This window comes from Sylvia atricapilla, chromosome 12 (assembly GCF_009819655.1).
Source record: "Sylvia atricapilla isolate bSylAtr1 chromosome 12, bSylAtr1.pri, whole genome shotgun sequence".
In the NCBI taxonomy this organism is placed as follows: Eukaryota; Metazoa; Chordata; class Aves; order Passeriformes; family Sylviidae; genus Sylvia; species Sylvia atricapilla.
The window spans coordinates 6841641-6854216 of NC_089151.1; the positions used below are offsets into that span (position 1 = coordinate 6841641).

Here is a 12576-nt window from a genome sequence, read left to right on the forward strand (position 1 = left end):
CCAGCGCAGAGCCTTGGGGGCTTTGGAGGCGCTCAGACACAACCTTATTAAAAATTAATATTTCGGTGAGCTAATCCCCTCGCTCTGCCTTTTAATTGATTGGCTAAAAGCACAGCTCTTTGCTGCTCACGGGGTTTTTTTAATGTCCTTTTATTTCCAGCGATTATTCATATTTTTATGGCCCAACAAGTGAGGCCACGAGGATGGGGGTGCCCGGGGGCAGTTTTAGTGAGAGGCAAACCAGTTTGGGGGGCACAGAGCGGGGATGAGGTGACACCTGAGCCGAGGGACAGACGAGAGGCTGCTGCCGCCGCAGGGTGTTCGCTCTGAAGCCAAACGATGGAAACCTCTTTCCAGGGCGGCCGGTTGTGGCTCTGGTTGGGCAGCCCGGGGGTGGAGGGGGGGTACCGGGGAGGGGCGGGGCCGGGAGGGGCGGGGCCTGGAGGGGCGGGGCCGGGCGGCTCCGGGGCTCGCAGGACGCGGAGGCTCCGGCGGGTTCGCTCGCACCGGGAGGCCGGGTAAGGCGGGGGAACGGGGACGGGCGGAAAGGGTGACACAGGACGGGGCTTGCACCGAGGTTTGGGCTGACAAGTGTCGGGGGCCAAACGGCCGGGACGTGACAACGCCCGGAGCGACGTCCCGGTGGGAGACCTGGGAGTGATGGGTGATGAGGGGTCGGCGGCGACAGGTGTGGGGGTGCCGAGGTGACAGGTCGGGGGTAGGGGGCGGGAGGTGCCCCTCAGCATCTCTGAGTTCCCTTGGGGTGTTCATGTGCGTGGGGTGGGGGGATGCGGATGGGGGAATGGGGGATATTCCCCTCAGAGGGAGCGCTGCCGCCGGCCTCTCTCCAGACAGCGGGCGGTCCCCAAGGTGCTGTCCCAGCCGGATTCCCCTGGCTGCTGGGCTTTGGGGACCAGGGTGTCGCTGGCATGCAGGAACATCCCTGGGGGTGGCCCTATTCTGTTTCCTGGGTTACTGCCTTCTACCTGGGACTTCTCCACCTGGGAAAGGAGCCTGGTCCCCGCCTGGTCCCACCGGTCGGGGCTGGGGGAACCAGCAGGGACCAGGCTGAGCGAGGCCGAGCTCACGGCAGGGCTGGAGAGAGGCTGGGTTACACCGCGGGTGCGAGGTTGGGAGCCGGGGTCCCTCTGGCACCCGGTGCCGGCCGAAACACCCCACACCGGAGCTGGCGCGGCCAGCGCCACCGAAGCCAACCGGGGCCATGTTGCTGCCCGAGCGAGCAGCCTGGGAGGAAGGAGGGGGAGTGCGAGAGGTGATGGAGACCTGTGGGCGAGGTCTGATGTGGGTGTCCCCTCGGACACATGTTGGAGCTGGCGGCAGGGGACTGACCGCTTGTCTGTGCCACCCCGGCTCCACCGTGCTGGCAGGGGTTAACACCGGACTGTTCCACTCGGATGGTTCAGGCAGCGAAGGGAGGAGGAAGAGGAGGAGGAGGAGGGGAAGGAGGAGGAGGAGGAGGAGGAGGACGACAAGGAGGAGGGGGAGGAGGACGAGGAAGATGTCACTCGTCTATCTGTCATTTCTCTTTTCCAGCCAGCATGGGGGACACTGCTAGCACCAAGCTGGGCCGGTGGTGAGACAGGAGGGGTACGAGGAAGAGGATGGAGAGGGGGGGGCGAAGGTGAAGGCAGCCCCCCCCTCCCAAAATATCCCCTACCCTATCGAGCCATCGCCATGGCGACGAATTTTAACGACATCATCAAGCAGGGCTATGTGAGGATGAAGAGCAAGAAGCTGGGGGTGAGTGGGGATCTTGGGGAATGAGATGTGCGGGGGAACATCCATGGATTTGGGGTGATGGTTTCCTAGTGAGGTGACATGGACAGGTCCTTCTTGCAGCATCCTCTGCCCCTGTTTTGGATTGAATAAGCACCTTTTGGGGCTGTGGTGGCAGAGGTGTGGGGGATGGCAGGAACAGGCCACTTGTTGGTACCCAAATCAGCCAGCGGCCCCAGGGGACCAGCTCCTGCAGCGGCCGCATCCTGCACCGAGTAACACCCGTTTACCTGTCCCAGGTCATCCAGGTGTTGGGGGATGTCTGTGAGCCTTCCCTTCCCTCCGTGCCTCAGTTTCCCTGCACACACAGTTTGGCATCGGGGATGCCCCACACCTGGAGGGGTTGGAGCTGTTGGGTGCAAATTAGGGTGGTGTGGGAGCGCAGCATCGCTAGGTGGGGGGTCAGGGGGTTTGGTCGCCCACCTCCATGGTTTGGAGCCGGCAGCAACGAGCATGCTGGGTAATTTCATGCTAATTAGGGAGAACAAAGAGGGAGCGGGCTCGAGGGGAGGGGGGACATGCCTGGGGACGGTGGCCCCGCCACCCTCAGAGGCAGGGGATGTAGGAGAGGGGACGAGGAAATGCCAGAACAGCGGTCCCCTTGGGAGCTTTGTCTGTGATCATTAATTAAGCTCTGTAATTAGCACTGGCGGGTTGATGGGGGCAGATGGTAGCAGCCCCGGCATATCCCTATCCCCAGCCTCCCCTCCTGTGCCCAGGCCAGCAGGGTCAGCAGATCCAGGCACGTGTCCTGGGGCTGGGGACAGGGGGACGTGGGGATGTGGCGGGGACAGGGCCCGCCACCTGCACCGAGCAGCCGCCGCGCTCTCTGTCCGGCAGATCTACCGCCGGTGCTGGCTGGTCTTCCGCAAATCCTCCAGCAAAGGGCCCCAGCGCCTGGAGAAGTACCCGGATGAGAAGTCGGCGTGCCTGCGGGGGTGCCCCAAGGTGAGGGGGTGCGCTGGAGGGGTGCTGCCTGGGGACCCGTGCCAGAGCAGGTCCTTCCTTGCCCGAATTCGCTGGGTGGCTGTCACCCCGTCCGCTCTGGAGGGGGCGGCAGCTGGGTCTGGGTGCTGCAGGTGTCAGGGTCTGGGAGGTGCAGCAGGGAAAACAGGGTCTGGGAGGTGCAGCCCTCGGTGAGCCCCCAACTCCTCTGCAGGTCACCGAGATCAGCAATGTCAAGTGCATCACGCGGCTGCCCAAGGAGACCAAGAGACAGGCGGTGGCCATCGTTTTTACCGACGACTCCGCCCGGACCTTCACCTGCGACTCAGGTACGGGGCAGCGCCCAGCGGAGCCGGGCTGGGGGTGCCGGGTGGGGCACCCCGGCGTGGCCAGGGTCGCCCAGGGGCTGCCGTGGTGCCTTGCAGAGCTGGAGGCGGAGGAGTGGTACAAGACGCTGTCGGTGGAGTGCCTGGGCGCCCGCCTGAACGACATCAGCCTGGGGGAGCCCGACCTGCTGGCGCCCGGCGTGCAGTGCGAGCAGACGGGTGAGCGCGGCGGCGGGTGCTGGCCCGGGGCTCCGCCTCGCTGCACCCCCCGCACATTATTTTATTTTATTTTTTTTTTTCCCCTTCTCCAGACCGGTTCAACGTGTTCCTCCTCCCCTGCCCCAACCTGGACGTTTATGGCGAGTGCAAGCTGCAGATCACCCATGAAAACATCTACCTCTGGGACACGCACAACCCCCGGGTGAAGCTGGTCTCCTGGCCTCTCTGCTCCCTGCGCCGCTACGGCCGCGATGCCACCCGCTTCACCTTCGAGGCCGGACGGTGAGAGGTCACCCTTGCCACGACAGGGATCACAGCTGGGTGCCTTTGTCCAGCTGGGTGCCCCAGGCAGTGGCACTGCTGGCATCACCACAGGGCAGGCCTGAGGCTGGGGTGATGGCCATGGCCTGTACAGAGTGCCCATGGCAGGTGGGGATTGGAGCTGTTCTGGTCCCAGATCAACTCCATGAAGGGGATGTAGGCACAGCTCTAACAGTATGGGAAGTTGTGCCAGCTGCCATCTAGGGTGGATTTTGTTTATCATCCCTTGGCTTGAAGACCTTGGTGACATCCTGTGCCCTGTCCCCACAGGATGTGTGATGCAGGAGAAGGTCTCTATACCTTCCAGACGCAGGAGGGTGAGCAGATCTACCAGCGCGTGCACAGCGCCACATTGGCCATTGCTGAGCAGCACAAGAGGGTCCTGCTGGAGATGGAGAAGAACGTCAGGGTAAGCTCCAGCCCGTGCTGAGGGGGGGACACAGCTGGGGGAGACTCTGGGGGCCCTGTGTCACCCTCCTTCCCCCATCCCCTGCAGCTGCTGAACAAGGGCACTGAGCACTTCTCCTACCCCTGCACGCCCACAACCATGCTGCCCCGCAGCGCCTACTGGCACCACATCACTGGCTCCCAGAACATGGCCGAGTCCTCCAGCTATGCTGGTGAGTGTCCTCACCCCACCCCAAGGACATGCTGCTCCTCCAGACCCCAGAGCTTTCCCCACCAGGTGAGCCCACCCTGTTTTGTCCCCAGGGGAGGCGTATGCAGGCGCCCAGGCCAGCTCGGACACCGACCTCCTCAACAGGTTCATCTTGCTGAAGCCAAAGTCCTCCAAAAGCGACAAGCCTGAAAGCAGGGAGCCCACATCGTCCCCGTGAGCTGGTGTGGGGGGACTGTGGCAGGGGTCCCCTTTTTCTTCTCCAAGGGGTGCTAAGGATGCAGGCAGTCACCCCTCAGAATCTCCAGGAGACCGAGCTGGGGCACCTTGGTGCCAAGACCTTAAGAAACAGGCACTGGCTCATGGCCTGGTCTGGCGTTAGTGGAGGTGATGGCTGGCTCAGCCTCAACTGACTTCAAATATATATTGAATATCCATATTGTAAGAGATATTTCCTTCTCACATGAATGCAAATTTGGTGGCTGCTGAAGAGCCCTTGGGCAGATGCCCAGAGGTTTTTGACTCTTAGGGATCCAACTGGGAGGTGAAGAGAGATGGAGGGGGGTCAAGAAATTCAGAGTTTTCTGCGTGGCAGGAAGGCTGGAGCATCATTCTGCCATGGCCATGGAGCAGCGTCGGAGGATGCAACTGTGCCAGGCTGATGGTGCAGGGTCCCACCCCTCCATGAAAAGGCGGGTGCTCCTGAGGACACCCTGCCATCCCTGAGCTGATTTTTGCACTTCTTCAAGCTATTTAAACATTCGCTGTAGAATTGAGATGTCTCAGGAGAAACTGGTTTTCCTTCCAGGGGGGTTGGCTGGGGTGAGCGGCTGGAGAGAGCCGAGCTCCCTGGCTGCTTCCACCCCAACACCCCTCACTCCTCCCACAGCTGTGTCCCCCTGCCATGCCCCTGGTTTATCTGCTGGTGGGCAACCATGGGACTGGTTTTGGCCAGTAGCATCTGTCTCTCAAGTGGCAGCTTTGTGGATATGAGAAGCCCCAGGGCAGAGAAACCCATGCTGATGGGCAGAGCCACATTCCTCTGTGCATTCCCATAGCCCTCACTCCCTCCTCACCCACTGGGGGTGGAACTGGGCTTTATGTGCTGAACTTAAAAGCAATTGATTTTTTCTAGTTCTCCTATTTATTGACCTCCTTTAGAAGGGCTATCTTTTTATTGCCGTACAAACCTTGGTGTTTCTTTGGAGTCTTCTTTCTGTCTGGGTTGGATGCTTGGTGGTTTTATTTCTGCCCTTTAAAGCTCCAGGTCCATGTGTTGGGCACAGGGAGTGTAGTGATGTGGGAATCTGTGGTCTGTAAATACTGTGTTTCAGGGTGGTGTAGCTTGTGGCTGAGGGGACATGGGGACAGAGAAAGGCTGCTCCTCGCAGCATGGCTGGGCACAGAGGGGCTCTGGACCCTAGCACTGCCCAGCAGTGCGTCCTCCCTGGGGTGAGGTGGAACTTGCTCTCTTTTCCTGGCTACACACCTCATCTGGAAAAGATTTAACATTTGTTACCAAAAAATGTTTGGTTTTTCTGGTTTTTAAGGAGTTGCTCAATGAATAAACAACCCTTATCCACATCCACCCTTCCTGTTTGTCTGTTCCATCCAAGCGCGCTCGGGAAGCGCAAGTGGGAGTAGTGCCTGCCAGAGAGAAAAATGCTGATGGGGGGAGATTTCCTGAGGTTCCTGGCAGCATGCTTGGCTCAGGGCTTTGTTGTGCCTCCAGCCATGGCCAGGACATTTCAAGTGAAGCCCTAAAACCGCTGGGAGAGGAAAAAGGGTGGAGCAAGTTGCCACTCTCCATCAAACAACCCTGAGTGGAACAGGATGCCAGCACCCCACTGTCACCCTCACCTCCAGCTGCCTGTGGCTCTGGGGATGTGCCAGGCTAGTGGTGGCTCCAAGTCCCCAGATGAAGGGGTTTCAAAGGCACACCATCTCCCAACTCTCCTAGAGCTGTGCCAGGTAAGCTCTTCATGCCATGACTGCCTGGCAGCACTGGCCTCAAGGTAAGACAGCCATGCCAGCCAGCACAGCAATCCCTCCAGGGACAGGGACACTGGGAGCCATGCTGCAGCCAGCTCTGCTATGGCAAGGAAATGGAAGCAGCAGCCCCATTGGCTGCAGCAGCTTCTGCCTGGAGGGGAAGGCAATGCTGACATGGGCTATTCTCCCCAGCTCAGCATGACCCTAGCACCACCCCCTGAACCATCCCCATCCACACCAGGATGAGTACAGAGACACACAGGCCTTCCCCTCTCTCCCAGCCCCCACAGTACAATAGCTGCAGGTCTCCCTAGGAAAAGTGTCACCAAGAAGTTCATCCCAAGTCATGCTGGGCAGTGATGGAGGGGAAGAGGAGGGCTGACAAAAGCCATTGCTTTCAGCCACTTCCAGGGGGGTCAGGGCATGGGACCTGCACCAAACTCCAGCCCAGCACACACTGGGGGCCGTGGGCACAACGAAAGGTATCAGCCAGGGGCCATTACTGACAGACCATGTGCCACCCAGCTCCTCAGAAAAGGTTTATACAGCACAGGGGTGGAGTCTGTTCCAGAGGATTCTGTAAGTACAGCTTTGCCTGCCTGACCCAGCTGGGCTCCCCTGCAGTGCTGCCTTCTGCAGCATCTCGCCCACCCTGGCCTCAAACATCTGCTTCAAACACAGCATTGGATCAGTGAACGACGGGCTGCCTGCAGGAGGGGTGCTGCTCTCCTCAGGAGATAATGTCACAAGCAGCAATCAGCATCAGCGAGCAACGCTCCTTCCAAAGTAGATCTCATTAAGTTAATGTCTATTGGAGAGAAGGAAATGATGTGACATCTCCAGCAGCCTCGGATGAGCTTTCAGGGATGACAGAAAAATTTGGGGTAAGGCTTTATTCAGCACAGTAAAGAATGGACATGTAAATAAGGTAGGGTTGTGTAACAAAGGTACACGCTTCCCAATCCCAAACACCACATGGCCAAAATCCAACACCAGAACCAGAACTCCAGGATCATCTGGAGACAAAGCCTGTCCCAGCTAAGATGCTCACTGAGTGATTCCCTTCCTGCTTTATCCTACACATCACAATAGCTTTCCCTGGGAAGGAGGACCAGGGAAGAGGTATCACCAACCACGTGCTGGGCCAGAAAAGGCAGAGGGAAATGATGGGGAGGTAAAAGCCTTCCCCCAGGTCTCAGCCAGGCATCACTCACAGTACTCTCACACTACTCTCTTGCAAGGGCCACCTCAGTTGATGGTGAGGACATCACTCTGGATCTCATGGCTCAGCTGTGTCTGGAGGTCACTCAGTTTCTTCTTGAGGCCAGACAGTGCAGACAGGACGATGGTCTCAGGGCGCAGGGAGCCGCAGGACTCCACGTTGTAATAAAACCTGAGTTTACAAGGCAGGGGGTTAACTCACCATCGCCTCTGCAAGGAGGTGCAAACCCAGACTGCACACCATTCCAGCCCATCCACACCCATGGCAGGGGGATCTGCCTGGAATCCCAACCATCACAATCATCATTCACCTCCCAAGCTGGCAACAGCCAGTGCTGCTCCTCTACAACTGTCACACCAACACTCACAACTTCATGGGCTGCAAGAGCACTTCTGAGAATGATTTCTGTTCAGCACCATGACCTGTGAGCCCCAAGCCTAAGGCTGGCTGAGGCACTTTTGCAAATAACACCAGCAATCAGAGCATGAGACACACACAGGAGAATGAATACCTTAAGCCAGGGTATATCCCCCACAGGCCTCACACCTCACTGAGTGTACACCACCCTACATGGCAACATGAACTCAGGAGAGCTGTCTAGTATCTCCCAGAGGGGAAAACCTGCCACATCGGGGTATATCACCACTTAATGCCAACTTCTGCCCTGCTTTTCAGGGAATGTCAGCTCCCTGGGCTGGCAATTTCAGCACAGTGTAGACACTCTTCTCTTAATGAGAGCCCATGAGATGCATCCAGCCAGTCACCTCATCTTCCAGCTGCAGCACTGCATTCAGCTCCCTACCTCTCTGGCTTCCCGTTGGGGTCATAGGGAGCCTGAGCATCCTCGTCGTCGATCTCTGAGTACTCACTCTTGGGCCTGGAAGGAGAGAGCAGGAGAGGTGACACAGAGCCCCTGCCCCAGCCTGGCCCCACAGAGCCCAGGCACTCAGCTTGGCCCCACAGAGCCCAGGCACTCAGCTTGGCCCCACAGAGCGAGCACTGGGGCTCACGTCCAGCACACAACAGGGTGGTTATCAAATATCAAGTCACAGAAACAAGCCCAGTCACACTTCGTGCTTTCTGACTCCTCATTAATGGCACAGAGTCATCCAGCAGCACTGGAAGAAGGGGATCAGCCCTGTCCTGCCAAGCTCAGCAAGCCCTGTACTGTGGCTCCATCCACCTACACTGGTACAATCTGGTGGGTGCTTACAGTGAAGGGATGTTGATTCCTGAAGGGACTGTATTTATGGAACCTGCATGTTTTTATGGAGTAATGGATCTTGGGTTATCTTTTCTTTCTACTTCCCATGGGGCCAGGAAAGCACTGGAGTACTCCAGCACTCAAGTCTGTGAGTCTGAGTTGGCTTGGACCCAGAAGGAAAAAAAATCTCCCATACAACAGACACCAGCTGCATCAGTGAGCTCCATCCTAATGTCCTGCACCTCCAGTCCTCTCCCAAAATCACTGCAATACCTGTGCATCAGTTAGGCAAACACACCTTTTTACCTGCTGCATCCCTTGGGCTATAGAGCACCACACCAGAGAAGCTGTGTGCAACCACTTAATCTGTGTAAGAAAACCCAAAGCCTTGAGCTGTCTGAGAAGCCAGCACAGAAAATCCTGTACCCACCAAGGTCTCCTGCTGGCCTTCCTCTGCCCCAGCAATGCCCAGAAACACTGATCTCAGCACCCTGTAATCTGCTGCCTGAAATAAAACTGTTTCTCAAACAAACCCTCTGCCTGTACAAACCACTGAGAGAGATGAAGGGTTAATTGAGGTGGGATTTCTTGTTACTTGCAGAACCACCCATGACCAAAACAGTGCAGAGGCTTCTATGACCTTAACAGCTGCTTGGAGAGTCCAGCTGCATGCCAGTGCTCTGCCAATAGCCTCAAAAAGCAGCTAGCATGAAATCTAAACCAAAAATCATAGCTGGCCTTGGACAACAGAAGCCTTTGGCTCTGTATTGTCTTCACAGGGAATCAGATGAACTTGAAAAGACAGACATATTGTCAAGAACTGGCAGCTCCAATATCAATCCTCTTTTGGGATTTTTCCAACTTTTGCTCAGCACTTCTCAAAAACTGTTTCCTGGTGCCCTGTCTCCTGTGCGCCACACCAGGTTTCTGAGCCTGCCACTGATCAATGTTTACAACATCACATCCACTACCCTGCCCAGTCCCTGCTCTCAGGGACTTGCTCTTGCAACTCAACCTTCCACTCTTGGCTCTCACAGCAACTTCTTTCATCTCACATGGACCTGTTCTTTCCTCAGACCTTACTACAAAACACTTACACAGAATGGAAAAAAAATCAGCAACAAGTGGTGAAAAATAGCTTCAAAGTGAGGCAAACCAGCAGTGATGATACGTGAGGGAGGACAACAGACAACCACAAACCAGTCCACCTTGTGCGCAGCCACAAACAAGTGACTGGCCTTGCCACCCAGCCCCAGGAGCAGAGTCTGCACAAGGGGATGTGGCAGGCACGCTCCCCATCGCTTACTGACCCAAATCATCCCCAGGGCTGAAGTGTAAGTTGTTGCCTGCTGGAAAACCTTTCCCAGTCCCTGCGGACAGACACCAGCACATACCACTCCTCTGGTTTGGGGTACACGGTGTGCCTCAGCGCGTTGTCGGGGTCGTACTCGAAGGCCACGCCGGCCGTGGGGTTCCACTTGGCGTGTTCCTTGCCAAAGCCCTTCTTGGCGTAGGCTCGCAGCCGCAGCTCCTGCCCCTTCCGCAGCTTCACTATCAGGATGTCTGGAAAAGCACACACCTCTTTGAGAAGGCTGCAGAGGAGAAAAGAGTGTGCAGGATCACACTGCAGCAAAGGCAGTTTTTTGGTGCTCAGGAAGATGTCACCAGCATTCAGGGTTTGCTTGGATTCTTAGAGGGGCTCAGCTGTGCCCCCAGAACAGTAAAAAGGAGCTGTACAGACCCCCAAGGAACAGCCAGCAACACACCATTTCATCTTCTTGCTGTCTCTAAGCTCTCACAAGGAGAGACAGAAACATCCTCTGACACAGGACTTCAGTTCTGAGACAATCTGAGTGGCATCAAGACAAAATGCTACCCCATTCATGAAGTGACACCAGCTACTCAAAACTGTCATATTTATAGCTGCCTTACAGTTGCACAGCTAGTAAAGGAAGAATGAGTTCTTAAGGAACCTGAGAGAAAAGTTAATTTCCTCCTACGCTTCTTATTCCCAGTGACCCATCACTCACCATCCTGCTCCACGTAGTCATTGGGGTCATTGTCTCTGCTCCGAGATGTCACCTGCAGCAGCCAAACAAAACCAAGCAAATTAGGGACAAGATCAGCTTGGATGAGCTTCAGCACACCACATCTGCTTGGTTCCCAAAGTCACTCCCACAGCTGCTACAGATGACACACAGCACTCAGATCACCTCAGCCAAAGGCAAGTAACAGACTGCAGGCTCCAGCTGGGCTTTACCCAGGCACACACTGTCACCAGGCAGCAGGAGCAGCCCAGGTTGCGGTGACATCTGGATCTGTACTAGAACATTCTCTTTAAGTTCCTTTGCCTCTGTCCCACTTAGGCACCACCAACCCTCCCCAAGATGACTGCACAGGAGCTGTTTGGCAGCAGTGTCCTGGTCCAGGCTCTTTCTGCAGCACACTCTGCCATGCTGCAAAAACCAGCAAGCCAGAGGCCTCAGGGCAGCCAAGGAGTTTGGGACTCAGGATGCAGGATGAGGCCACACTGCTTTGAACCCCATCAGACAGCAAGCGAACGCCAATGCGGTAGAGGCGAGGAGGGCACTGGCACACACACTGCTTCTGCAGATACTCCTGCTTTGCTCTCCCACTACAGTTTAAGCGGAGCTTTAGGAAACATGAAACATTCTCAGAGTGTCTACATTCCATGTGTTTGCCACCCTGCCTCAGCAGGAATGCGGAGTGGGGTGGCACTGACCGGGATGACACGGGGGTTGTTGGAGATGAGGTCACGGGATGTCACGTGCCGGGTCTGGTCCTCGTTGCAGCGAACGTCCAGCGTGAACTCCACGGAGCACTCGGGGCAGAACTCATCACACGTGCAGTCCTGGTACACACACACAGGTTCTTTATACAGGAAACTGCCAGAGCTTCCCATCAGATCAAACACTCGCCACCCTCAGAATGATCCCCCACAGCACTTCACTTGACTCACTCTGGAATATTGCATCTTATCCACAATGTCGTCACTGGTGAGCGGGATGAGACCTGTGAGAAGCAGGAAATCAGAGGAACGTCTGAGTGACACCATGAGAGCCCCTAACCCTCCTGCCAAGACAGGAGGAGGAACAGCATCTGACAAAGGCGCTTCAGCATCTCTGGACTGACTTTACCCACAACACATCTTCATCTTCCTCCCCACCACAGCACTCACCCAGCCTGTGTGCAATGAATTCATCATGGAGCACGGAGGAGTTGGCATCGATCTGGACCCAGTCAATGGCTGCAGAGAAGAGAAAATCACAAACCGAGAAATACCCATGTGGAGAAAAGCCAGTTGCGAAAGCACAGAGAACATTACAGGGACTGCAGAGACACACTGAGGCAGCATCTGCAGGGCACAGTCCTGGCTGAACACGGGTAAGGAGAACCAAAAGCAGAGCGGAGGTGTGGGACCCACACGGAGGGCAGACCAAAGGCCTGCGACCACAGACAAGCGAAACACCTCACCTATGATGGGGACTTCTGCGATGAACACTCTTCGAATGGAATTTGCCACCCTGAGGGAGGGAAACACCCGTGTTTAGGCATGAGGGGGTGTGAGGCTCGGGGCTCGCAAGGCGCTGGCCGAGGCTGCTGCGAGGCTTTGCCTCAGAGACCCTGCCCGGCCGCACCAGCAGCGCCCGCGGGAAGCCCAGGCTCATGGGGCCGCCCCCAGGGCCTCCCGCGGCCGCTTCATTCCCGGGCCCGCCCGCTCCGGCCCGGCCCCGCGGCGGTGCTCACGCCAGGTCCGTGTTCTCTATGATGAACTTGACGTTCTCATCCGTCAGCTCGGTGATGCGCACGGTGGGCTGGTTGGCGTACGGCATGGCTGCCCCGCCCCGACCGCGGCCGCGGCCCCGATCCCGCCGCCCGGAGCGCCCGCCCGGTCCGTCCCCGCCCCGCTCCC

General features: G+C 57.1%; 2 protein-coding genes across 3 annotated transcripts; one reads left to right on the forward strand and one right to left on the reverse strand.

The window, feature by feature from the left end:
- The first annotated feature begins 457 nt into the window (after positions 1-457).
- DOK4 (docking protein 4) lies at positions 458-4663 on the forward strand. Of its 2 annotated transcripts, XM_066327588.1 has the most exons (9): positions 458-518; positions 1555-1761; positions 2638-2745; positions 2957-3071; positions 3168-3287; positions 3380-3569; positions 3879-4017; positions 4105-4228; positions 4320-4663. In XM_066327588.1, the coding sequence occupies exons 2-9, from the start codon at positions 1696-1698 to the stop codon at positions 4442-4444; spliced, it is 987 nt and encodes a 328-aa protein (XP_066183685.1). In that variant the 5' UTR covers positions 458-518; positions 1555-1695; the 3' UTR covers positions 4445-4663. The 2 variants fall into 2 exon arrangements, with proteins under 2 accessions (XP_066183685.1, XP_066183687.1); XM_066327590.1 differs by lacking the exon at positions 458-518 and having other exon boundaries at positions 1123-1761; positions 4372-4663.
- A 2431-nt stretch (positions 4664-7094) lies between these two features.
- POLR2C (RNA polymerase II subunit C) lies at positions 7095-12554 on the reverse strand. The gene is made up of 9 exons (XM_066327598.1): positions 12411-12554; positions 12138-12187; positions 11842-11910; positions 11623-11675; positions 11386-11514; positions 10673-10724; positions 10037-10205; positions 8241-8315; positions 7095-7609 (listed from the first exon to the last, which is right to left on the reverse strand). The coding sequence occupies exons 1-9, from the start codon at positions 12494-12496 to the stop codon at positions 7465-7467; spliced, it is 828 nt and encodes a 275-aa protein (XP_066183695.1). The 5' UTR covers positions 12497-12554; the 3' UTR covers positions 7095-7464.
- Between the last annotated feature and the right edge of the window lie 22 nt (positions 12555-12576).

Excerpts from the sequence above, each read along its gene's own strand:
- DOK4 (XM_066327588.1), top strand. The coding sequence starts at position 1,696 with ATGGCGACGAATTTTAACGACATCATCAAGCAGGGCTATGTGAGGATG. Across the intron at positions 1,762-2,637 it reads TGAAGAGCAAGAAGCTGGGG|ATCTACCGCCGGTGCTGGCT; the intron begins GTGAGTGGGGAT and ends TCTGTCCGGCAG. Across the intron at positions 4,018-4,104 it reads AGATGGAGAAGAACGTCAGG|CTGCTGAACAAGGGCACTGA; the intron begins GTAAGCTCCAGC and ends CATCCCCTGCAG.
- POLR2C (XM_066327598.1), bottom strand. The coding sequence starts at position 12,496 with ATGCCGTACGCCAACCAGCCCACCGTGCGCATCACCGAGCTGACGGAT. Across the intron at positions 11,911-12,137 it reads CGCAGAAGTCCCCATCATAG|CCATTGACTGGGTCCAGATC; the intron begins GTGAGGTGTTTC and ends TCTTCTCTGCAG. Across the intron at positions 7,610-8,240 it reads CCCAACGGGAAGCCAGAGAG|GTTTTATTACAACGTGGAGT; the intron begins GTAGGGAGCTGA and ends TTGTAAACTCAG.